Source organism: Diplotaxodon limnothrissa, linkage group LG19, assembly GCF_057381915.1.
Source record: "Diplotaxodon limnothrissa isolate DT_005_m linkage group LG19, D_limnothrissa_male_GT1.1, whole genome shotgun sequence".
NCBI classification, from domain to species: Eukaryota; Metazoa; Chordata; class Actinopteri; order Cichliformes; family Cichlidae; genus Diplotaxodon; species Diplotaxodon limnothrissa.
In genome coordinates this window covers 28,798,198-28,825,637 of record NC_140614.1, presented here as the reverse complement: position 1 = coordinate 28,825,637, position 27,440 = coordinate 28,798,198, and the positions used below count along the sequence as shown (strand labels likewise).

The following is a 27,440-nucleotide window of genomic DNA, read 5'->3' as shown; positions in this document are numbered from 1 at the left end:
AGTTTTCTTATCCAACTTTCAGCATTGATATTTTGCGACATCCACTTAAAAAAAATTTTAAGACTATCCATTCTTTTTTTGAGCCCATCTTGCTGAACCACAGGAATCTAATGAGAGCTAATAGGTGTCACAGCCTTGAGGGACAATGAGCAGTACAGCTCCACGCTGGGATAAAATAGATCAGAGGCGGAACCCTGTCACCGTATGTCAATCACCAGCTGATGTACAATGGCCCCTGGTCACAATTAGAGCCCTCTGTGCAAGTATGAGCAAATACACATGTCTAATATTAAACCTTAACCTCCATTGGGAGCTAGCAGGGAGCTCTTAGCTCATAATGTCAATGTGTGTTTACGGCATTCTTTCCTTAGTGGAAGTCTCCATCAGAGTGACACGTGAGAGTGAAAGAAAGGAAAGTCAGAATGGGTGTGAAAGCTCAGTGGGACAGAAAATACTGAACGGTTGTATTGTTGTATTCTGCACCTACCAGTGTTTCCTAAGTGACACATGTGCAAACAAATAGGTGAACAGAATGAATGTGTGGTTTATTTATCCCCAGCTAATTTGAAAAAATGTGTTGCAGGATCGAAAAATAGGTGGAAAAAGAAAAACATCTTAACCATTCTGCACTGAACACATCACTTAATATTTGATATATTTAAAGCCACTGTGTGCCACTACTCACAAACACAATGGGATGTTTTTCATAGCACTCTAGTTCCCTCTTCTGGCAAATGGATTTATGGTTAATTTCGAGTGAATGGTGAATATTGCTTTCAGCACTATCGATTACGTCCCACTGGCGCACCTTATGGACTGGATGGCTCATATGGATGTTTCTACTGATTTCTGGTCACTCAAAGAAAATCTAAAGAAAACATTTATAGCTGCAAACATTTAACTGAAACCTTTTGAGACTGAGAGAAGTGAATATCTACATAAACACATTGACCAAAATCAGACAGGCATTTTTAAGTACTCTCTAATTCAGTGTGTGTTTTACTGCGGTCTTTAAATCTGTCTTTTCTGCTCTCACATGAGTGGTTCCCAATTTGTCAATAGCTCTACATGAGGTCATGACATAAATCATGCAAAAATAAAGCTGTTTGATAAGGTAAAATCTGCTGAAGTGTTAGTGGTTTAAAGACTTGAACTGTTGCTTCAGTGACTGGGAATCGAAGTCCAGAAGATTTTGAGTCCCTGCTCTGAATATTCAACTACTAACAGGTCGAGCAGACAGATCATGCAAAGCACCGTTAAGATAGTTCAATTTGTATTTCATGCATTAGACACACTAGGTTCACATGCATTGTATATTCAGTTTAAATTAAAAAGTAAATAAAAGGCTTCTGACTATTTTAAGACTTTCAATTCTCACTTCTCAATTTTGAAAGCTTAAAGCTTAAGAGCATTGTTGATATTGTAAGTACAGAGCAGCAGATGAGGGGGGTGTTGATGGGGAGCAGGATGACGACTTGGCAGCAGAGTGTTGGAAGGTAAAGCCAGAACAGACCAGCCTGATGGGCTGGCAGCCAACACACGTGTGATAGCAGAATCTTGTGTTCTGTAACAGAGCAGGTGCAAAGGCCTCGTCTCTTCTCTTCCCATCCAGCCCCTCTTTCAGTGCCGGGGCTTGGCTCTCGGTTTCCAGTTTCTCTGAGGTGCAGCTCTTTGTCTCGCAGGTGATACACTCATCTCTGTCTCTCCGTCCATCCCCGCACCTCCTGGCACTCTCTCCCTGCATCATACTTCATTTGCTCCAGATAACACATCAGCTTCAGCGCCCATCCACAAACCTTGTCACCATGGTGCCCACAGATGGCAACTTCCTGTGGTCCTGCCTAGTGATTGGTGGAGCGACTTCCAAACAGAGAACAGCTGGTGAGGGATGATATATCACCGAGCGTTTGCACTTTCATTTTCAGGATTGTCTTGTTAATGCTCCCGATCCAGCATCTGGCAGGAAATAGAAACAAAGGAAGAGAGAAGGAGAGAACAACCTGTTCTTTGGCAGACCTTAACAAAAGGCCGATACATCTTTGATGAACACAAAGAGATGCAGTGGAACAGAAAGAGCCGCAGTGAATAAGAAGGAAAGATGCTTGGTGCAAGTTAAATAAGGACTAATCGAAATATTATTGTCTATATGATTCAAAGTCATTTTTTTATACAAGTTATTAAATGAACCAGACAGGAGGGTTAGAATAAATTAAAGAAAATAAAATAAACCTGTGAAAGGTGACAAAATTAGCTTTTTGTCAGATCTGTTACTCTCTTCTCTCTTTAAGTCACTTTGGACTTCAGGTATCTCTTAATAGAAAATTACACATTTGGAACACTAGAGGGAGCTATTTGACAATTGCATGAGCCAAAAGGCGTCTTTGAGACATGTTAAGAGATTTATGGAAGCCCGTTTCTGCCACTAAAAAAACCAAAAACAAAAAACAAGTATCCATAACTCGAAATTTCTAAACATAACGTGAAATTACAAGAAACTTTTCTCAAATTAATAACTTGAAATTTCGAGTTAGCTCTGCCAATCAGTAATGAGGTCACTTTCTTGTTACCCGGAAGCATATGGCGCAGAGTAACGCGCACTCAAAACCGGATCGCAACAAATTGGCGATTTCGCGAGTACGTTTGCTGATAGTAACGCCATGTGATTCAGCTAATAACACAAGGATTTCATCATTTTTGAAGTCACGCTGAAAATACTCTGCAATCTGTGCATTCATGACTGGATGTAATGCCGGTAGCTTAGCTGTAGCATTTGTACCTGAGGGCTTCAGCTTCCGGGTAACAAGGAAATGACGGCATTCACGTAGATTACTGATCGGCACTGCTAACTCGAAATTTCAACTTATTAACTCAAAATTTCGAGAAAATAACTCAAAATTTTGAGAAAATAACTCAAAATTTCGAGAAAATAACTCAAAATTTCGAGAAAATAACTCAAAATTTCGAGAAAATAACTCAAAATTTCGAGAAAATAACTCAAAATTTCAAGTTATGGATCCTTTTTTTTTTTTTTAAGTGGCGGAAATGGGCTTCCATAGAGATTCATTTCCCCTGCATGCCACACTTAAATACGAACTGAAATTAATCACAACTGTAAAAGACGTCTCTAGGTTACATTTTTCACCTATTTGTAAGCAGCTCCAGTTTGAGAACCACTGGCATCAGTGAAAGAAGAGGACACAATCACGAAAACAACAACCTTTAATACCTGGTGTCACAGTGTTAGTGGAACTGTAGATATATTAAGATGCCAATTCTAAAGTTGTACAGAATGGATTTAATGCAATTTTACAATGGTCATAGCTTTGTTATCATTTAACCTTTAATTACTCAGTGAACTAGAGACATTGTTTTCTCATAGTCCTGTGTATGCAAAGCAGTTTCTTTGAAAATAACCCACCTACGGGAGTGACCGATAATTGTAACTCATTATAATTAATATACGACCAATAAAGGGGCGAAAAATCCCTCTATATAAACGGATAATACAAATACACAAACTGATGTAACAAGTGTACAAAACATAAAAAAAGAAAAAAGTAACAGACACATGAAGGCCATCTACTAAATATAGGAAGGCTGACCAACATATTTTATGGCTGAACATCAAAGTGCATTTTCTAAACGAAAGAAGAAGAAGAAAAAAAAAAAAAACCCAAAACAGGATGACGACTTTATCAGTGCCACCATATGAAAGCTCTTTAGAGGCTACAATATTATATTTACCATGTAGAAGTCAAAGAAAACTCATGCAGCTTCATCTCTTGACACAACAAGTTATAAAATATAGACTGCTGCTCGTAACCAAACTTGATCTGATAGTTACAAAGTTGATTTTGAGCCTTTGTAAAATACTCTTTCCATTCAGGGCCCCAAGTAATGACAAGCAAGCCCTTACTCAGGTCATCCTATTCTCCAGCACCTGTGCTGATGAATCATCTGCGTGAAGTGGTTGTACTCTGTAGGCCTTTATGTCGAGCCCTGAAAAAACAAGTAATTATGCTGCCCTTATGTTTGTTGCATAATACAGTATCTACCTGTTTATTAATGCCAGCAGACATTGGTAAAGAAGAATGTTGAGTTTGAAAAAGAAAAGAAACAAAGTGTCCATGATTTGTTACTTTGTGCCTTTCAAGAATTTGATGGACTTTTAGTTTTTGGACTTAAATGTTTACTAGTGGTATCAGCCCCCTCCTGCTGTTCCTCAAACTGTTAAAACCCCTAAAAAACAAATTTAACAAACCAAACAAACATTTGTGATCATCTGCATCGACTTTTCCATAGAGTTCATTTTAGCTGCTAAACTCTTCCAGTAAAACAAAGCAGGCACCATATCACGCACGTCACAGATCATAGCAAGAAGTAAAACGATAAAATCCATATTATACAGTGCAGCGCTTACATAAAGAAGCAATCATTTCAACCCTGTAAAAACTGTTAATACATTACAAAGACGTGATCAAAATGCACACACAGCTCAGCTTCCTTTTGCCTTCTGGGAAATCTGCTTGGCACGATTGTCATTAAAACAATGAGAGTTTCAGCAATTTAAATGATTTGCAGCGAAGAAATGTTGCTTTGAAAGGTAGTAAATTTAACCGAATTCAGTGTCAAATGATCATGCTCCTACAGAAGGCAAGGCCAATGAAAGCAACCCAAGCTACAGGTAACGCATTCAAACCTGAAGGCTACTAATAATAACAATGTTTTTTCTAAAATTTTATATAAGAGTTAAAAACAGGTGAAAACTGGTGGGAGGTGCAGGTGATCAGCTACTGTTTAGCTTATACAGTATTAGCTACTCTTGTTAACCCCTTTATTGGCAACTGTAGCCACACTTTTAATGAAATGCTACATGAACACTGATGAATTGCACCAGAAGGGAAGCGAGAAACCGAATGGCTTATTAAAACACTGGAATGGCTATGACAGGTTGGCACAGTGGTTAGCACTGTCGCCTCAAAGCTCGAACCTGATGTTCAACTCTGGTCTTTTCTGTGTGGAGTTCACATGTTTTTCCTTCTGCGCCTGTGTGGTTTTTCTTCAGGTGCTCTGGTTTCCTGCCACACTCCGAAGACATGCAGGTGCTATGAGAGTATAAATTAAATGTCTCCATTTTAAACTGAAAGGTTTCTACTTTTTTCCTAAACTGACTTACAGTTTTGGTAAAGAAACAAACAAACAAACAAAAAAAAGCACAATCTCTTTCAATTGCAGGCTTTACGTGTTGGGACATAATAAAAGAAAATCAGTTGGTCTTTAGAAGGTCTTAAATTGGGTAAATACCACCTCAGATGATTAACAAAACATGATGTGTCACACTGCTTCAATATTTATTTAACAAAAACTGAGATAAAATGCAGAAACCGTGGGTGAAAAACTTCAGTGCAGACTTACTGCTTCCATAGGAAATAAGAGGGGACAATAGCAGCCAGATGCTGCTAATCAAATGCACTTGTTTAACTGATCATGTGCTAGTGTGACCAGCTCTATAAAAGCAGGCGTCAGTTTGCTGGTCTGGAGCACTCAGGTGGCTTTTAATGAGGGAAGACCTCGGCAATGATCTTAAAGAGCGACCGCTGCTGCCCATCAATCGTGGAAGGCCTTCTCCAAACTATTTTACAGTGAAAGATTTTTCACATCCATCCAATCATTCTCTTCTATCCTTACTGGGGTTGTGGGGGGCTGGAGAATATCCCAGCTATCATAGGGTGAGAGGCGGGGTACACACTGGATAGGTCGTCAGTCTGTCGTAGGGCTAACGCAGAGAGACAGACAACCACTACTCACATTAACACCTATGGGCAATTTAGACTCACCAGTTAACCTAACTCCTCTAACTGCAGGTCTTTGGACTGTGGGAGGAAGCTGGAGTACTCTGAGAGAACCCACGCAGACACAGGAAGAACATGCAAACTCCCTGGAGAAAGGGAGATGGTTAAGGCTAGATGGTGGAGTCGAACTCAGCACCTTCTTGCTGTTAGGCAACCGCTGTGAGGGAACAGTGCTAACTGCAAAAACCCATTAACTACATCTCAAGACTCTCCAGGCCTCAGTTAGGATATTAAATGTTAAAGATGACAGTACAATTAGAAAAAAGAGAAAAACAAACAAGTATGGCTTGTTTGGAAGTGTTACCAGGACAACGTCTCTTCTCTCTATAAAGGACTCCTTAGGTTTGCAAAGCTGAATCTGAACAACTTGCAAGGCTTCTGGAACAACATAGATGAGACCAAAGTGGAGACGTTAGGCTATAAAGCCTAATGCCACTTATGCTGTGTTTGGTTTTCACCAAGTCAACACAGACCCCTCAGACCAACTATCAAGCACGGTGATAGAGGGGTGATGATTGGGGCTTGATTTCGAGCCACAGGACAACTTGCAATCTTTGAGTTGACCATGCACTCATCTGTAAGCCAAAGTATTCTAGAGTTAAATGTGAGAACACCTGTCCATAGCTGACCAGGACAATTATCCAAAACACACCAGCAAATCTACAACAGAATGGCTGAAAAGAGGGGGAAAAAAGGGTGGGGTGGGACGGCAAATCAAGGTGTTGCAATGACACAGTCAAAATCCAGACATCAACCCAACTGAAATACCGTGATGAGACACTAAGAGAGCTGTGCATAGATAATTGCACAAAAACCTAAATAAATTAAAGCAACACTGAAAAATAAGCATGCCAATATTCCTCCACTGGACCCAGAGGACCAAATATTTTCTTTTATTATGTCCTGGTCTGAAAAACCTCCGAACTGACAGTTGGCGTACCGTGATTATAACCAGGTAAGATTGTTTTTGTAAAAAGGTCATTTCATTTTTCTGAAGACTGCAAAGAAGTTGCAGTCTTCAGAAAGACTGCAACTTCTTTCTGAAGACTGCAACTTCAGGTTTCCAGAGAAGACAAATTTCTTCTCTGGAAACCTTAAAACTAGCCTAAGGACAAAAAAACCAAACAAAAAAACCCAATGCACTGTATATAATGATCATAAAATGGATATTTTCCAGATGATTCCCTGATTAAATTAAAGCGACGATATGCTGACATTCTGCAGCTCTCATTACACAATACTTCCATACAATTAATCATGGCCAATCAATAACCTTATCATTACGGTAATGCACAAACTTGCATAGATAAAGTGATATAGTATAGAGCAGCTTGATATTCATGTGCCCAAAGAGTTAACATGCTTTTTAAATTTATTCTATAGGCTTTTCTGACATTCCTGCAAGGAATAGCTGCTTTTTGTTGGAGGTCTAACTACCAACAAAACAAAACAGACACTCGGACCACTAACATATGCAAGTTTGCAGTTTGAGCCAGCGGGTATTTGTTAAGACTCAAAAAGTGGGAGATCTGAGTTGATCTTGAGATCATTCACAACCATAGCTGGATTGATCGCTCTCCTGCTTAAAGAGGCTCAGAAAATACAGGGCCTAGATCACAAAGAACACCATTTGAGAACAATTGTTTATATTATATGTAGAGAGAGATATCCTCGGTTTTTTTGTTTTTCTTTTTTTAACAGTATGGCTATTAACAGAGTGGCATATGAATGACATCATAGAATCGTCTGGATATAAAGGGCTTCACTGACTAGTCCTTAAAACATGCTTTCCCTGGGATCATTTGGATCTGACTTGTTCTTTTAGTGCATGGGGGGCTTGCCTGATTTTCACTACTTTTAATTTAAGGCCATTCATTTCTATTTGGCTAGACTGCCGCCTAGGGACTGAGAAATACAGGAGTGACATCTCTTTTAGTGAATTAAATTAAAACAACTCCACAGCACGTGGATACGAGGTCCTTTGATAGAGTTTAATTTAATGCTAAAGGGGAGTGCCGCTCAATTTGTGACATTTGTGAATTTAATGTAGAATGCAAAGACAGTAAAAGAAAGTAAGGTGATAGTTAACCAAAACAAGACGCGATTATCATTTTATCACAGGAAAAACTGTTTTTTTTTTTCCTTTTAATGTAGTTGAGAGGCAGTCCCCTTTAATATGTTTGCCTAACAGTTGGAAAAACACTGTAAAGTACAACACATAGACACTACTTTGAGCACAGTTCTATTAAAAGCGCAGGATTATAAAACATTGACATCATCAAGAGGACGTGCTATACACTGAGCTGAGAGTGACGCTAGCCTCCCATCTCTACCTCAGTCGCAGACATGACAAAGAAATCATGTTCTGTGCGCAAATCGAGTGAACACCAAACATCTGTGGTGTAACTCTATTATGCTACTGACTGAATCTGTAGAGCTACATCGAGTGTGGTGGTGAGGGAAAAGCTTTTGTTGCGCATAACAAACCGACAAAACAGAGCGATGAAGTAAGAGTTCTTTCTAAGGTGGCTCCTGCATGACATGGTCCATACAAGAATAATAATAAAGAAAAAAAAATCGTTTCTTAATGTTGATTTTTTTCCCCCTCCTTCACTTGCAATTACCCACCAAAGTGCAACAACAAATTAACCCACACCTCAGGAGAGGAGAGGGGGGAGGGGGGGGGGGGGGGGCAGCTGAAGTGGTGCAGTCATCCTCCATGTCCCCAGTCTGGCAACTTCTCATACATTTGGACACAGTAGTCCCTCAACGAGTCTCATGTCCACTAACCTTTGACCCCTGCACCTCTCTCCCTTGAGATAAACATGTAGGGTCGCTTTTCTGCCATGCCTCCCTCATGCAGAGCAATGGATCCCCAAGCGGCTTGGGCTGGTGCAGGTTGAGCCCAAAAAAGAAGAAAGCTTTCAAAGCTGGTGGGATGGGGAAAAAAAATGTAAAAGGGGTGAAAAAGGACAAAAATAGATGGGCCCATCCTTGAAGCGGCTCCCTGTGCCAACTCAGATGGTGTTTTTTAGGTTGGCAATGGGTCATCATCGCCTTTGCTGCACTTGCACTTGCAGCAGAGTACGATGGGAGTGGCCAGGAGGAGGAAGGGAGAGGCAACCAGCAGGAGAAGGCCAAAGCCAGCAAAGATTCCCACAACCTGCAGGGACACAGCAGCGAGACATTAAATAAAACAACAACAACAACAAAAAAAACATTATTTAAATAAATGCAGCACTCTTTTAAACATACAAGCAGCCATGCATTTAATCTATTAATCCTGCAATTCAAGTAGCGTTAACAGCTTTCAAGGTCATTTCTGAAAGTTTTATTGCTGATTTTCTCTTCAGTATGTGTCATATAAGTTACCGATATTTTTTTGAGCAACTGTGCATATACTGTTTCCCAAGTGTCCCAAACTATGAGCACGATTTCTGCAGTAACACATGTTCACCAGTGGATGTCACCAAGTGCTTTAAAATGATCTTTTTTTTTTCTCAACATGTTAAGAATGATCGGTTTTATTCCAGTTTTACAATCTATATTTTCATAATTGGGCAAGCCCTTCACTTCACTTTTTTTTTTTTTTTTTTTTTTTTTTTACTCAGAGGGAAAAAAAGGATATCAAACAGTGGAGATGCCATTTTATATCATTAAAATAAGTTCTATACTGCAGTACATAAAGACAGAAAGCCTTTAGTAAAATGTTCTTACTCCCACAAAAAAATAAAAATCTAAGGACATCATGATTTTGTCACATAGTGAGACTGTACATAGCAAAGTCACACATTCAGTTACATAATTATGTACTTCTCCAATCAAGTGGCACAAAGGATGCTTATTTTCCAGCAGAACCATTTTGTGTGGAAGTTATGCAAGTGTTCTACTAAGGAGATGGTTTTTAGGAGTTACCAACACAGTTCTAGATTTAAGAACTGTGGAGTTACATGTTGGTAAAATCCAGCTTTGTTTTGTTGGTAGCCAGGCAACTTAAGTAATCCACCACATGGGGGAGCCAAACTCCAGGAAATTCACACAGCATGATAGAATACATAATCGGCTGTCACATGCAACAGTGACTTATAATAGCACAATGGGTTTTTTCTTCCACCAGTTTATTTGGGAAAATATATTTTGCAAGATTGCTTGCATGCAGGGTTCTTTTAAAATAAATAACAACAACAAAAAAAAAAAAAACCCTGCATTAACTGAGCGTTGGCTAATGCATTAACTGTTATTTTTTCAGCGAAAAGGCCTTGTGTAGTGAAAAACAAACAAAAAGTATCAAGTACAGGGTCTTCTTATTAACAGATCGTTGTGGCACTTTGAAGCATAGCATGTGACATTGCTTCAGAACGATGGTACGTGGCTACAACAGAAGATGCTTTGCTCTGATACACCTTGGCTTTATAAAGCAAGCGAAAGGGAGGCTTGCATATATGTGAAAGCCCAAACGGGTGTGAAATGAGGAGAGCGAGACAGAGAAAAGAGACACATACAACACTGAAGCTATAGCTGGCCTCCACCAGCTGAACTGTAATCATATGACTCAGCCTGCCCTACTAGGCAACAGATGCCAATGTGTATGCTAATACTGGGAAAATAGCAAATATGCTGAACAAAGGGATGTGCTAAGCTATGAATAGATTTTTTGGCTAATAAGTGATACTGAGAGGGCATTTGGGAGCTCAGTCTATGAATTAAGCACTTCAATATGTTGTATCATGAGGAAATCTAATCCTTTATATGCAATGTGTAGCTTTATTGGATTATCGCCAGGTAAAGAGAGACCTTGGTTATGTAAACTTTTTTTTTTTTTTAAAGCCTTAAACAGCAGGACACTGACCACTAGACACTTGTCGCTGCATGTGGATTGAGTTGTTCTTTTGCTTTTGTGCTGTTACCATAATACGAGCCCATCACTGTATGTGAATGTGTGCACCGAAGGAGAGACAGAAGCAGAGCCAGGGAGCACGTGTGAGGCCACATGCTGCAGCGTGGCAAAGAGAGGGGGAGACAGAGGGGGAGGGGTGGGTTGCCGAGTGTGACTTGCGGATGGGGAGGTGGGTGTTCTCACCTGTGTTCTGTGCCAGATAACGGACGCCCTGGAGTGCCCCAGTTTGTTTCGACAGGGCCCTTTGTCATAGTGGATCAGGAGAAAGTCATCCTAGCACATGACACACATACAGATAAAGACTTGACCATCAGCTATCTGAATGATACGGGTGGGCGTTCAGAGAAAATTGCTTTTTAAGTGACCTGCGGAGCACGGTCGCCTGTATGCTCACACAATTAGGATTATATAAGGGCACCACAGCTCATTAATCACCAAAGTTATATGAGTTCAGCTGAGGCTGTCGCTTTGAACAGTCAAAATAATGAAAATTGCAAATACTCTTAATGTAAAGCTACAATTTTCTGATAATTAGAGATATTGTTGTTCCATGGAGTCAAATAATTAGCAGTGTGAAAATACGTTACAGGATGAGGAATAAAGATGCCACTCACATCCAGGGACTCCAGACAGTACCAGCAGAAGGCATGCTTGCAGTTCTTGCACATCATCTGTGCACAGCCCTCGTCCCTCTCAATGTAAACTTTACATTTAGGACAGCGCTTGATTGGTGCATCATCCTCTTCGTTTTTATAAAAAGAGCTGAGGAGAAGAGACGCAAGTTAAGTGTTCAATTCAATATTCATACTATGTGGCATAACAGGATTTTATGTAGTTCTAAATCAGATTCATCTAAATAAATACATATGTAGGTGTCACCAGTCACTAAAATGACCTTGAACTCAACCCCAGACTAACATTCTCCTGTCCTCTCGGTGTCAGGTTATCTGTATCCATTTCTCCCATTATTTCTAAACAGCTGACTCCGACAACCTGTGCATGAACAGCGCTCTGTCATTTTGCGAATTATCCGAAGACAGCAAACAGGCCCATTGATTTTTCAGGCCGGTCTCCATGAATCTGTCATACTGTTCGTTTGAGTGAAACACAATACAGTCTCAACACCTCCACCACTTTAGCTAGAAACTAGAAAACACTGAACTGTATTTAGAACATGACTTGTTTTTGCCTCTCCCAAGTTTAGCAAATTCTACTGTGTTAAAAAAAAATTCTTCTGCATCATGAAAGAAAAACACTTGTACGACTTGTAGAAACCATAATCTTGTGACAGGCAGAGAGATTAATGTTTAACATAAGCGTAGCCAAAATGAAAAAAAAAAAACCAAAAAAAACCAAAACAAACAAACACAGGGAAAATGATGCTTTTAGAGATATCTTTATGGTGAACAAGTGTAATTCAAACACCAAGGCTCTTTACAACTATGAACCCTCTTCTCCAGTGTGGCCTCTGAGCTCTTGCGCAGACAGCAGAAGGTTCTGCAGAGCTAATGGCATTTCCAGGGTAAGAGGATAAGACAAAGAAATGGGTCAGCTGCATGCATCTCTGAGCAAGTCTGTTCTACCTTAGGAGACAGATGCTGCACCCTTAAAATTAACGATTAATCTATTTCAGCCAGCCTTACTGCAGGTTAGTTGAAGCAGATTGTTTTATCTCTACCTACAAAATATGTGCTTGAGTGTTGGCTGATGCTCAAGCAAAAAGTGGCAGCAAAAAGACACACTGACTGAATCCTGCCAGGTTTTTCTCACCTTCACTCAGATGGGCTAAGACGGCAACATAGCATTGACAAAACTAGTATTTCTAGCAGGCCTTATACCTGCTGCACTATCACATGCCAAAATGTTATTACTTTACTGAAGTGCTCATGTTTAAATGATTGCCTGTTAAAATTTGAGCAAAAATTAAAAATTAATTATAATTAATGACTTAATAATTATGGATTTCATTAAGGACGCTGCTTAAGGACAAGGACAGGTTTCAGAATTCATTTCATGTCTCATAGCCTGTAAGTATTTTTTGGATTATTGTCCATGAAATGTTAAAAGTGTGAAAGCTAGTGAGTGGATACAAGTAGAAAGCAGCACCTGTTTTCTCCTGGTAGGAAGGACGTAATGGGCAGGTTGTTCTCCTGGCAGGCCTGCCCGGGGTGCCAGTTGGCCTTGCAGGCTGAGCAGAACTCGAGGGCACATACAGCACATTGGACCAGCTGGGGCAGGGCTGGAGAATCCGCTTCCTTTAGCTGGCACACCGCCTGGCAGGTCGACGAAGGGCACCATGTTCGGCACGGGTCCAGCAATACCTCTGACGACACAAAAAAGGTCCAGGTCATGAACACCGGCTCTCTTATTAGCTCATTTGAGCCAAAATATTTAATGAGTTTCAGATGCAGATTTCTGAAGATGTAGCGCAGTAGACTAGAACCTTCTCTGGCTGCTTGGTGATTTTTTAATGCCCCGGGATTTCCTGTTACGTGTGAAATAATGATACATGTATTCAAGAATAATGTTTCTCTCTGCAAACTTCTTATAATTTGATATCATGCTCTCTGCACTTTATCTTTATGCAACAAAAAAAACCAACCAAACAAACAAAAAAACATCAGTACTGGAAGAGAAACAAAACCATTTTCACTCATTTTCATTTTCAATTCTTATACAAATAGCAGATGAGTCATGTTAGACATATGAATTTCCCTCTGGGATCAATAAAGTTCTTATTCTTATATACTGAAATGTTTCTTTTGTTTTTAAAAAAAAAAAATTATTTCTTGTGTTACTGCATCTATTATTTGGTAACTTGTTTCCATGGCTTCCAAAAATTCTTTTGAATATTTTTAAAAGTGGTAAAAACAGATTCTGCCAATTCTAAGTACATAGCATGATGCACTTGCCCTTGTATCCCGTCCTTACATCTCCTTGCCTCTCTGCCAAGAACTATGAGCACACATTCCACTTGCACTTTTGGCTCAGCCTGAGAAATATGGAACGGTTACAGAAACTGTTCTGCCTGACTAGACTGGGACATTGATGAGACGGCTCACTGCTTTTATCCAGAATCAACAGCTCTTTCTGAGGATTTTTATTAATTTACAGGGTCCCTTCTGTGTTAATGAATGTGTGTTTGTCTTTATGGATATGCATTTATTCCTGCAAGCGTGATCTGCATGTTCTGTGTATAGTTTGTGCCTCTGTGTAGGCGGAGAACCTGCAGAGTGAGTACCATCAAAGAGTGATAGCACAGCATGGTCACTGCTGTCTCTTGTAGGGATGGAACTAAAATATTGCTGATTAGCATGTCTACACTGACAGTGTGAAGCAAAGCGACACAGACCTGCCATCATGTTTTCAGCTCTGAGATCCAAGCTATTTATTAGAAAATGAACTGCTGACACTAAAAGTACACGGGGGAAAGAGACAATGGGAATTTAACAAAAATACAAGGGATCAAATGGTGATGATCCCTAAGGCTAAAGAGGCCAATTAACTGTAGTTCCTGCAGTGGCCAGTTGAAGCTGGCTGCAAAAGTGGGTCAATCCCTTAATGCACATTACCTGTTAGTTTCATCCAGCCATGCAGTTTGTATCGATGCCCCCTGCTAACCAAGCTAGCTAGCCTTAGCTAATAGCTTAGTACACTGCCCTCTCTTGTACACTACTGTACACTACTAAGTCACCCTTCAATTCTTTAGACTTCGCTTCTAAGCAGCCAGATTTTCATGTAATCTTTAAAGAGGTCTTTAACAATAGCTCCCCAGGTTTTCTGAAGGTCTGAGCAGTGAATGTCTACAGCTGTGAAACACAATCGAGGTTCTTCATTTGATTTGGGGCTGCATTTAAGCCAGTGGTGTTTGGGAGCTTGTCAAAATTGCTTTTTGCTTACTGTATTTCCATGTATTTTTGCACATTTCAATAAACTAATGACTATTTGTAGTGAAATTCAATTTAATTGAATCAAGAATGAAATCCAATTGTTCTTCATTTTGTACATAACAAAATGTATGCAAAGAAAACTTGAAAACACCTGTCAGTGTTGAAGAGTGAAATTTATGGGGCTAAGAAGGATTTTCCAAATCTATTCTAGCAGTTTTCCACAGACACCCCCTGGTGTAACTCAATAGCGAAAATGTCCACAGGGGTAAAATGATTAAGTCTAGATAGAGCAAGCAACAGTTTAGCTCCACATGCAAAATGAGACTGTCATCCTTTTGTGTGTAGTATCTCTGCAGGACAGACGGGTCCATGTGACTCCGTTTGATAGTCATCGCCCATACTGCGCCTACTGGTGAACTCTGAAGTGATCACTGACGTACTGAAGCTGCCTTGTACTGACTCACCCCTTTCAAACTGAAGTTTCTTGTATCTCTGCATCATCTCTGTGGCCACCATGCACTCAATCTGCAGGAAGTGAGGAGAAGAGAAGTGGGAGTGAAATGAGCAGGTCAGTGTGGACATTTGTAGACAGAAACTGCAAGAAGCAATTATAAATTCTCCACGCGAGTTTCATTTCCAGAACAATGTCATAATCAAAATTCCACAAAACCTGAACTTGCCATTTGTTTGGGCCTTAAATCTCATCCCCACAGTAAAATAGAAATTGATTGCCAAGTGCAGCCAAGGTGCGTACGCAGGCCCACACATGGTTACTCATTTAATGGGCATTGAAAAACATTCAGGCTTTGAGAATTACAAGAATGGAAAGGGATGATGCATGCTGTGCCTGACTGGCTAAAGTGGCTTTGGTTCTATTAAGGGCCAGGGACGCTAATTAGAAACTGAATGCTGCTGTGTGCTAAACTATGCTGCGTCCTATGGTAAACTGCCTGAAGAAGGAGCAGTTTGACCTCAATGTGACACCTGCTACGGAAAAAGACATGCAGGATTGCTCATTGTAATTGAATACACACATGAAAGTGAAGTGAAATGCACGTCTTAGTTAAGGATGGTGCTTTAAATTGACAATGTTGTTTTAGAAATATAGGTTTAACCGATATACTCAATAGTTGCACAAAGTGCATTAACTCTGCTACATCTGCACATACAGTGCTGCGCCTGTGTAGAAATTTAAAAAATGACTACTGCTAAATGGAAAACGAGTGACTGAGTGGTCCCATGTCCAATGCAGAACTAAGACGTTCTAATAATGGAAACGCACCTCATTTTCTTGCAAGTGTCCTCTTTTAGGACAGGCAGAGTCCGGACAGCTAATTGCAGTTTCAAGGCCATCTTTAATCAGGAGTTCCACATACTGCTTCAGGCACTGAGGAAAAAAAAAAACAGACAAGTATAACATAAATCCAGTAAAATCTCAAGTTAATCAGCAAGATGAAACAAAAATGAAAGCATAACCAGCGGCAACAGATAAGGCAAACAAACAGTGGCCAGTCTTGGGATCACTATGCATGTTAGATGTACACCAAATGGTGGCACTTTTTTCTGAAAGGCTGACAGCTGCACTAATCAATTGTTTTACACTACCAAGTGATCTGTCTGTGAAAAGCATGTCTGTGATGCTTTTCAGCTTCTTTTGACTCACCATTCTGGTTTTTTAATGATTAATCAAATGGATAGTGCTGTAAAAAAAACAAACAAACAAAAAAAACCCAACCCAAAAACAAATTCTATTCACCTAAAACCTGTAACATGCCCATCCTTCACTCCCTGGTCAAGATATATGCAGACTATGCAAAAGCCAAAACAAAGCTAAAGACAAGTAATTATCAGACTGAATGATAGCCACAACTATTTTTCTAATGGTACAACAGTAATAGAGATGCCCTGCTTTAGCATGTTATAACATTTCTTGGCGCAAACACATGAATTATGCTTTTCATGTGAAACTTCTATGAGTCATTTAAGGGAAGCCAGTAAGTTTCACAAAGCTGAGTGTTACCAAAGACACACACCGACATAAACCTTCTATGTGCCACGGCTGGCTATTTTCTAGTTGTTGTTTTTTTTAAACTGTTCATTTTATGTCAGCCAAAAAAAAAGGGAAAAAAAAAAAAAAAAAAAAAAGGAAATGGTGAGTTATTAGTTACAGACTGCAGTACGCTTGCACTCTGGAATAAAGTGTGCTAAAGAAAGTTTGGCAATTACGGCTGCACCCCAGACTGAGTTCTAGGAAATGGCAGCTATTTTTAAGTTGTCATTCATGAGCATTGTTTCCTCATCCCTGGAAAAGATTGGTTTACATCTGCTAACCAATTGAGGGGGGGGGGGGGGTTATCGTTTCTTAGCCTCAGCTGTTACACTGGAGGGATGTGAGACTGATACTGCAGCCATTTCGGTGTATGACTTTTACTGGGTCTAAATTTAACACAGAAGTTACATTTACTGTACTTCAACGCAGAGGCAGATCTTACTTAATCTTACTATTATTAGATAATTGTAGCCTGTTTAATAATAGTAAGATTTATGTTGTTTGAATTGGAGTTTTAGGAAAAAAAAGAAATTAAAATGTATTTTAATCAACAATATTCAACATTTGGACACCACGGCTCCAGCTGCAGGCCCAAGGCTGGAGCCCACCAAAACAACTCCCTGATAACGACTGTGTGATGACTATTCTTCCCGCCCCATGAAGGACACCTGGATTGGCTGGAGGACTGTTTACTTAGCCTGATAGGCCGAAGGACACTGTCTCAGCTAAACTATGGACACGCACACACACACACTTACACTGATAAGCACTTACTCATCCCCCTCCCTTTCCAACGCCTTCGATGCTTGTGCCCTACCGGGGATGATAGCAGTCAACTGGACCAGCACAGATGCTGCAAGACCGGATGCGCTGTCTACGCCGGCTCTCTCTTACCCTTTACCCGCCCTGTTGCTTGTCTCGTGTTTCTATGGTGTATTGATAGTCATGTGCTTTTGTGCTGAGGTGTTTTTTCTTTTATCAAACTGTTCTCCCACTAGGAGCTCAGTCTGAGTGGAGTTTTTTTTTCTCCTCCTCTTACCTCATGTAGTGTATTTTCGTTGTTTTTTTCCTATCAGCCTACCTTCTGACATGTCTGCCCAATGTGATGTTTGTGTAAAGTTGGTCAGGAGGTTCCTTTGTGAGTGCGCATGCGCCATTAGCGTGCTGCCTGCTGTAACCCCTAATTTCCCTCGGGATGAATAAAGTATTCTGATTCTGATTCATATAGCGCTAGTTCACAACAGTAGAACCCCATTGATTGCAACATCCCTTATGAACAAAAGCTTTGCGGGGGCAGGAAGGAAGAACGCTCCTTTTAAAGTTAGAAACTTTTGGCAGAATGTGATTTAGAGAGGGACAGCTGGTACCCAGAGCATAGAGAAGCAACAAACAGGACGAAAACACAAACTACGAGAGAGTGTAGTCAAAAGTTAATGACATATATTAGTGGTATATAAATACACAACTGAAGTTCAGCTGAGTGGAGGAGAAGTGCTAAGTGCAATATGGAAAGAGCCCTAGCAGGACAACTAAAGCTGGGCAAACACTGTGCGATTTTTCCAGTCGCGTTATTCAGCTTCAGCTCAAACTGTACGACTGACTCGCAGGGGTTAGAGGTTTGTAGGTCATGATGCAGGGTCTCACACAATACGGCCCGATGCTCTGATGCGACCTGAGTGCTCACACTGTGCGTCCATAACATGAAGATGATAACACAAAATCTGTCTCTCCCTCTTACACACACACACACACACACACACACACACACACACACCATCAACTTTGCTAAATTGCTAATGAAAAACATTGATCAGGCAGCTGTGATTGAGCAGCAATGTCCATGGTTGTTGTAGTCGTGATAATTTTGTGAGGTGACATCGAAAAGGCTCAGATGAGCATGCCAAAGTTCTACAAGTTGTGCCTCCATCGCTTGTGTCCAGATGACATGCTGCACTGCCGTGCTGCTCCGTCTTTTCACTTTCATTTCTTTGTTTGCGTGTGCGCAGTGTGAGAGGCTGCGGTGACACCCTCATGACGGCCGACAGGTTTTCAAACAGGTTTGATCTTCTTACGACCAAACGATTGATGATCGCGAGCTGGTCGTGAGGTGTTAATCGCTTCTCGTTACCCCATATATACTACACTATGCACGACACACGATTAAGGCGAAACTCGGGCCGATCCCCAAAACGGTCGCACGACTGAAAAATCGGCTCAAAATTGGGCCAAAATTGCACAGTGTATGCCCAGCATAAGTGATAGCTCTGAGTCAACAGATCCAGTCATAAGTGTAAGGTTTATCAAAAAGGAACATTTTAAACCTAGCCTTAAAAACAGAGAGGATGCTTGCAAATAGCTGATGTTCTGCTTCTCATTGTACTTTTGGGAACTCAAGAAACTGCAAGTAAGCCTGCAGTAAATGCTCTATTGGGATCATAAGGTACTACAAGTTGTTAAAGATTATAGAATCTTATCGCTCAGGACTTTATATAGAAGAAAGAAGGGTTTAAATTCAATTTTGGATTAAGCTGGGTGTCAGTGAATAATATCTTCTGTGGTATTAACTTCATCTCCTTTTCTGGTTCAAAAAGGACTCCAGGGTTCCTTAAAGTAGTACCTGAGGCCACAGCAATGCCACAAGAAAAGGGAAAAAAAATCCCCAAAACTTACCAGTGTACAAAAGACACATTGGCACTGTGTGATGGTGGTCATCTGCTCCAGAGGGAACTCTCCAAGGCACAGCTTACATGAGACCAGAGGGTCCACGGCCAGCTCCCACGTGGGACGGTACCGCGCCGTGGTCATCTTCACCGCCACGGAGCTGAAACATCAAAAGACACAGCAGGGAAGAGGAGAGAAAGCAATTAGTTAAGCTCAATGTTTCCTGGAAGATAGTGAAACAAATACTGCTGGTGACAGAATAAATAAGAAAAAAAAAAAAAAAAAAAAAAAGAGTCTGTGTAGCTTCGAATTGTTTTTTTTGTCTGTTCACTTAATAAATCCCCCGTCCAAGATTTGCTCTGACTCAATGCTTTACGAATTGTGTCCAGCGAGATTGTGCACACACAAATGGGCTCGCTGTATGCACAATGACACTAGCTCGCCGCCTAAATGGCCGTTGTCAGTTCTGTTCATTTTTATTTCAGGCCTCATGCTTTCTGGCATTAAAGAAAACACGGTTCAAAAAGCTTCTGAAGCTCCTGTAGTTATCTTCAACAGCTTTCACAGCTCCCTGTGAAATTTTCACTTGGTATGAAGTTACACTTTTTTTCCTTCACTGCGCGTCATTCCATGTCTCTTATGAGAGTCAGAAAGGGTTATTTTAGGCCATCTCGTCTCACTCTCTCTTTCTCTCTACAGCTGAGAGCAAAGAGCACCCACTCGGCTGTTTACAGGAAGTGCTCCCGCACATACACAGCATCAACACTGTCAAGCTCTCCCCGTGCTGCTTAGCAACTGGCTAAAGGAGGATTTTGAAGGTGGAGGGTGAGCTGATAGGAGGGGGAGAAACGTGGCAGAGGGAAAGAGACATGGAGAGTTCGCAGTTTGCCTTCACTGGTCGCAGTCTGCTTCAATGTGCAGCTGCCTGTTTGCAGAAGAGGGAAGCAAGTGGGACGAGATGGGTTGAAGAGTTCATATCCATGGACTCTTGTGCTGTCTAAATGTGCTAGTCAGCGATGAGAGAGACACACATCCCATCCTCCTCCTTAACAACACATTACACATTCTAAGTAGATTGGGAAATGCAGGTCATTGCATCCACCACTGACTGACTTCATTAAGCTGTAAATTAAGCGCTAAAGTCAATCCACAGATGATGTGTGCTAGGATATTAAAATAATAAGAGTTACAATCTGCTAATGTGGCAAATATCTCTTTGTAGGATTGTGTCTGGTTTCTTCTTTTAGTTCACTGGCCACTTTGAGGTGCTGGAAACATTCAGCGATTTTGATCCATATTGACATGATGGCATCACACAGCTGTGTTCTCCTACTGGAAGCAGCCATCAAAGAATAGGGAAGCAGTGAGGTCAGAAAGAGGTGGACATGGTCAGCAACAATACTCATCAGCAGATCGGCATTTTCTAAAATACTCAGACAAACCCATCTTGCACGACAACCATGCCATAGTTCAACAAGTCATTTAAATCACCTTTCTTCACCAACCACATGGCAGCAACCTAATGCATTTAGGCTTGTAGACATGGTAAAGACAATTTGCTAACATTCAAACCAAGCAACAGAATGGGGGTCAAATATAGAGGAACTGAACAAGTGTTCCAATTAAAGGGTGTAAGTATATTTGGATTGTTGGTACAAATGGTTCTCTTTAGATAGAATGGGTTGATAAATGATAAAGGGAATAATTTCAGTGTTTTCACTATAAATATTTCCAAACATTGTGAGACAGCCTCCTCATCCTCAAGTTAGTAGAAGTAGGAGGAAGAAGAGTCATGATTAAATGTACATTAAGATGGAAAACTGCTCATCTGAAAGTACAGGTTTAAGCAATAATACATAAAATGTGTCACTACTCTCGTTTGTGTAAACAAAAACTCAAACTCTCAAGCTGGGAAACTGTTATTAGTAATTGATGCTAATTCATTTGCTGCTTGACTGGGGGCAAATGTCTCATTTGTTACAATTGGACTGCTTTAGTTGTTCCTGTTTTGCATCTCTTTGTCGTGTTTTAAGTAGGAGGGCCAAGGAGGAAATTGCAAAGTGAGAAAAACTGAGAAGATAAATTAGAAAAATGAGATGCAGCTCATGTCTGACTCACTCAAAATGCCTGGCATCCATCCATCCATCTATCCACCATCCATCACGCTCACCAGAAAGCACTGAGTGGTGAAGAAGCTCCTTTATGTAGCTGCTGAACTCATAGAAAAGCTTAAATGGCAATTTGTTATCAGGGTGTTGCCAACTCATAAAAATGACCCTCGGGGGAGTGCGTGGAGGTGTGTGCTTTGGAGGCCAAAAGGAGAAAAAAGAAAAAAGAAAAGTCAAAAGAGAAACCAATTACTATATTAATGATGTCACAACTGCAAATGCAGCCAGACAATTTAATGTAATGGTGTGTAATAGCCCTTTTTGTTAGCTTAGGAAAAAAAAAATAAATAAACATCTTAAGACAGCCTGGATGATCACCATGCAAAAATGAATAATAAAGTAAATGTGTGGGAACTTCTATAAAAACAGAAGCAGCTTAGCCACTGTTTCATTCAATCAACAAACTGCATCACTAAAAATGATTTGAATACGAGTTGAACCCCACCAGCAGGAGTGGACTGACACTTCACAGGATAGATGCTTAACACTACAAAGCTAAAAGCTTTGCTGATGACTAGAATGATAAGATATTCCAGGGTGACTGAAATTAAGGGGGGAGGGGGTGGGGGTTGACTCTTTGTCTAAATTACTAATTAATATACATTTACATTCCACGAGCAGGATCTCCTAATACAGTGGGTACTTTAATACTTGAACCTTTTCCTCTAATCCCAGGTTTTATATCGGCTGTGCAAACACTGACAGACTGGGTCGATATGGACAAATGAAATGGTTTTGTAAAGCCCTGACATGGCCTGAGGAAAGGGGGGGTGAGCGAGATAGAATGGCAAATGGAAAATGAGTTTTCACGAGAAAAGGTGGTGCAGTGCGATCCCTCTGCTGCATTATTAACTAGATGGTCCATTATCACTGAGAAAAACACGCGCGCGCACACACAGGTACACAGGATATTCAAAGCAATGGACTACTTGGTGCTATCTTTTCAAATATAGCCTTCCTGAGTACGATAAGTCTGAAAAGGTCAGGTCAGAGAGTTAAAGATTAATAAAGTGAGACTCAGAAATCAAACATCTTTCCTGTGCAGTGTCCACCATGTGTCAGTCAACAGTCTAAAATAGCCCTCACTCACAGCTTAACCGGCTACAGCACCATACATGCCATAATGACTCCATATCCAGGAGACAAACAGACACACACGCATTAACAATCCATTGCATAACAGGGTTGGAACAAGTCACAGAGGAGTGACTGACTTCTCCAGGGAACAACAAGTAAATGGGATTTCTTGCCGCAGTAGAAGGCATATGATGCCACCCATTAAAGTTTTTTTTCCACCTACATCATGTTATGTAAAGCAAAGGTCAGCCACAGTACACAAACCCAAGCACAGTCAAACAAACACACACAAGCCATGCAAGTAACAGCAGAACCTTAACCAAAAAGCATACTGCCCGAAGCCTCACATCACAAGCTGACCTCGCTTCAACGATTTCAAGGTTTTCATGGTACATATGAGGACTATGATACAAGACCAGACACAGACTCACTCATCACCAGCATATAAACATTATGCCTCTTTATTATTGGGGAATTCATGTATATCGTCTTACAGATAAACCTGTTGAACTGCTTGTTAACACAAATATCACCAGAACTCAATCCAATGGAGCAGCTTGGAAACAGAAAATCTGCAGCAGCTGGGCGATGCCATCATCACCATGACAGGTGGGTACAAATATGGAGAGCATAAAGAGCAACGGTGAATAACTACATGTCAACATGTGTTTTTAATGAGTAGCAGTACTCTAAATTCCTTTCTTGGAAATGTTTGTACAAATCCGCAACAGTTACAGTGTTTTTCCAGTCAAAGTCCTCCTGAATTGTGAACATTGCTTTCTTTCTACTTACTTATTAAAACCAAACAACCTACTTTAATGCATCAGAAAGTGTGTCATTTATGAGTAAACAATTACAAATGAGTCTACTTAAAAAAAAAAAAAAAGCTAGACCGATATTAATACACTGCTCCCAGTGTTATCTTCTGATCAGAGTGTGCATTCATATAAATGCTGCTTCCTAGCTTGTAAAGAAAATCCTAAAATGCTAATTCTCACCTGAACCCCCTCAGAGAGACTTTAGAAGTGAGAGCACATTTTCACATGCTTCAAAAAGCAGCCTCACGCTGAATAACAATGCAAGCCTTTACATTCACTAGGAATCAGCCTCAAATAACAGGTTATAATGCACCAGTGTGTACGATCTGTACTGTGTCATTTGCTTTGATGCAGATGGGCAAGCACGGAAAGAATCAGTATTTCAGCTCTTTGTTTTCAACTGAGCACAGTTTCACGTTGCATCCTATCTGAAATTAAAAGAAAGACAGCAACCATCAGCTGCTTTGCAAGTTTGAGCAACCCAATTTTTTCTTTTTCTTCTCACAAATGTGGACACGCACAAAAATGTCTTTCGCCTGATTCAGAAAGAAACTGCTCTCACCCAATGAGACGAGCCAGAGACAGTGTGATGAAGGACACGCAGTAAATACCGAATTGTGTTCAGCTGCAGTAAACAGCTCATATTGTCCTACGTAAATTATGAGAACGGCCCAGTGCAGTAGATGCTCGCCCGTGTGATTATTTGCCACAGCCAAATGAATATTGTTAGAGGAATTATATAACACCAGCTGTCACGAACAGTTTTCGTTCTGACTTGCTTTATCGGTGAAAACAGACCTTTCTCAACTTTTCTGAGCAACATTTCTGTCTGGCACACAGCTACAATCATTTCCTTGTCGTCTCATTGGACTCGGTCCTTTAATTGCATTTCGCTGGAATGCATCACTCTTCACAGAAGCATGATTCATTGCAACTCAAGAATCCATGCTCAGACAAATAGTTATTGAATCTTCTGAAATTTCGATACAGTTAACAGAAACTGGAATTTGTTTGTTTTTAAAGAATTATTAACAAAAAGTAAAAGAAAAAAAAAAATACTCCAGGCTGAGCTGTGTGCACACTGATCGTCAGTTTGAAATAACCACATCGTGATCCTGCTCTCTGCTGCCCCTGACCCCCGCCCCCCATTTACTTCCTTCCTTCCCTCCCTCAAAAGCCCAGCCCAGCTCATTGTGGCCAATTAGTGCAGCCTTTAAGTTTATGCCATATTAACTCTGCGAGGAAGAAGACGCAGTGGAGAGAGAGAGCAACAGGCAATCTGCCAACTTTGCCTTTTTTTCCCAGCCTCCCTTGGCTTACCTTTACTGCCTGATATTTCTACTTGTCACCTCATGGTGCAAGCTTGTGGCTTTTACTCGCTGTCCTAGGCAACCACACAAACAGGCATACCACGGGCTTTATTTATAACCACAGCCTACGCACAAATCTGAGCAGATAAGATAGGTACAACAATACAAACTTCTTGAGGATGAGCATCCTGTAAAGCAGCTGTGCTCCATGAGGGGGGGGGGGGGTCAACACAGATGCTTCAAAGTAAGTTTTATAATAAATCATCTCAAGTTTAACTTGTGAATTTGCAGAAAAACAGTATTACACTGGACTTGAGCTTCACGTGAATAATTTCTTAAAAGATGCAAGCAAACAAACCATTTACATATCTTACTCTTAATTCAAAATACTGAGCATCTGGCTCATTACCATGTTCCCAAACCCTCTGTGCTGTGAGGTTTCTGTCAGTTGACTCTTATTTAAGCACAACTCCATAAGTATCTGTAGAAGGTATGCTTTTAAAATCCTACGAGCTTGTTCATCAGTGCTTTTGTTGCTTTCTGAAAAGTCAAACTGCTTTGTTGGGGTCAGCACACACTCTGCTTGAGAATTGCATTGTGTTGGCATCATAGACTGTGTATAAAAGAGGTAAGCATGTAAGCTTCTGCAGGTACTTGATATTGATATTGATATTGTGTTTGCTCCTGTTCTTAGCAGTTTCACTGTCGCACACTGGTTCCCTTTTGCAATAGGTCATTTAAACCCTCAAAAAGAAAGCTGTTCACAGTTACAATTTAAGAGAAGTGATGTAACAACAGCAATACACTATTGTGCAACTGCACATCCAAAGACAACATCATGCAGATAGTACAGAAACCTATGTAGCAAAAGTAATGGCATAATTGATGAGCTGTAATGTGATTGCTGAAGCTATAACCGTAATGCACTACCGTGTATATAATGACAGCGTAGGTTATTCTTTAGAGCAGCTAACCTACATTTTATACGTCAAAGTGCACACAGAGTATTTTTGGGTGGCTCTATTGCTAAAAGTGAAAGGTGACTTGCTCTTTTTGACAGGCAGCGGTTGGGGACAGACGCCGTCTGTCCTTGACACAGAGGTGGGGTGGGGGGAGGGGAGCCAAGAGTTGTGATAGGCCTAGTTTTTATATGCCCCAGTGAGTTACACAGTCACCCAAATGTATTTTGGCATTGTGAATGCTGTGTGTGTGTGTGTGTGTGTGTGTGTGTGTGTGTGTGTGTGTGTGTGTGTGTGTGTGTGTCAGTCAGTGGGCTTAGCAAGTCAAAGTCCATCTTGCAGTGTGGGCCAGACGGACAGTGAAATGGTGATTAAAAAATACCCAACTAAATATAATATAAACTCAGTGCACGCAAGCATGTCGATACGGTTAATACGGCCTGCTGAATTTCAGTCTGAGTATCGAAATGGTAATTTAAGCAGCTTTGAACATGTCTTGGTTGTTGGTGCCTGATCTGAGTATTTCAGTAACTGCAGATCCACTGGGAAAAATCCCAGTGGATCTTTCCCAGTTTTACAGAGAATGTTCTGAAAAAGAGAAACTATGTTCTCTGGGTGAAAATGTCTTGTTTATCTCAGAAGTCAGGAGAATGGTCAGACTGCTTCACGCTGACAGAAAGACAACAGTAAAATGATGTCACAACCGGGGTATGCAGAAAAGCAGCTCTGAATGCTGAATAAATCTCACAGCAGCAGAAGACCACACTGGGTGCCACTCCTGCCAGCTAAGAACATGAAACTTCGCCAACAATTTGCACGAACAGAAGCCGTAAAAGTAAAAATGTTGCTGGCCTGACGAGTTTCGTTTTCTGCTGTGACATTCAGATGGTAGGGTCAGAATTTGGCGTCTGCCTTGTATCAATAGTTCAGGCTACTGCTGCAAGTTTAAAAGTTTCAGATATTTTCTTGGCAAACTGTAGGTCCCCTTAATACCAGCTGAACACCATTTAAATGCCACAGCCTGTCCGTTTATGCTGTTTTCTGTGGTTTATTTTCCAGTTCAATTATTGATATAGGTAGGGCTGCTCAATTAATCGAATTTTAATCACGATTACGATCTGGGCTTTCAACGATCATTAAAAATGACTGAGCCGATTATTAGCCCCTCCCTCATTTATCCGCGACACCTTAAAGGCCGGTCCGTGAAAATATTGTCGGGCATAAACCGGTCCGTGGCGCAAAAAAGGTTGGAGACCGCTGATTAAGAGGACCCGAGGGAAGCTCGGAAAGCTAAGCAGAAGTTATTTGGAGAGGAGAGTGACTGCTGTTGGTTGAAAAGAGAGGTAAAAAAACTTCAGTGGTGTTGCACACTATTTTATATTATTTTTTAAAGTCATTGTTAACCCTTTAAATCCGGTCAGAGCAGCACGCTCCGTGTTGTGTAACTATTTTTAAATCCCTGTAGAACCTGAACCGTGTAAGCTAGCGCAATAATTTGTTTTGCATATGAAACCGGAGGAGTTGTACTTACATCTGATGCCATCAGCTTGTCCTCGGTCACGGTTTCCTTCCACATAAAGCTTTGCAAAAACTGCATAAAAAGCGCTTGCAGGAACAAAAACAATATTCCAGAAACACGCTTTGCCGATCCATCAGCTGTTCATAACACTTCCCACAGTGAAATGATGCACATGCTGTTTTCTTTGCAAATTTGCATCATAGGATTGTTTTTTGTTTTTCCTGCAGTATATAAAAACT

General features: G+C 40.7%; 1 protein-coding gene across 1 annotated transcript in view; it reads right to left on the bottom strand.

Annotated features, from left to right (window-relative positions):
* Nucleotides 1-3,232: 3,232 nt before the first annotated feature.
* Nucleotides 3,233-27,440, bottom strand: part of rnf144aa (ring finger protein 144aa) — a 32,591-nt gene continuing 8,383 nt past the window's right edge. Inside the window, exons 2-8 of the mRNA XM_085342991.1 lie at nucleotides 19,360-19,510; nucleotides 15,922-16,026; nucleotides 15,104-15,164; nucleotides 12,856-13,072; nucleotides 11,364-11,511; nucleotides 10,933-11,022; nucleotides 3,233-9,015 (exon numbers count right to left, since the gene is read on the bottom strand). Coding sequence (XP_085199117.1) covers nucleotides 8,884-9,015; nucleotides 10,933-11,022; nucleotides 11,364-11,511; nucleotides 12,856-13,072; nucleotides 15,104-15,164; nucleotides 15,922-16,026; nucleotides 19,360-19,494 — 888 coding nt within the window. The 5' untranslated portion in view covers nucleotides 19,495-19,510 and the 3' untranslated portion in view covers nucleotides 3,233-8,883. The remainder of the gene's footprint in view (nucleotides 9,016-10,932; nucleotides 11,023-11,363; nucleotides 11,512-12,855; nucleotides 13,073-15,103; nucleotides 15,165-15,921; nucleotides 16,027-19,359; nucleotides 19,511-27,440) is intronic.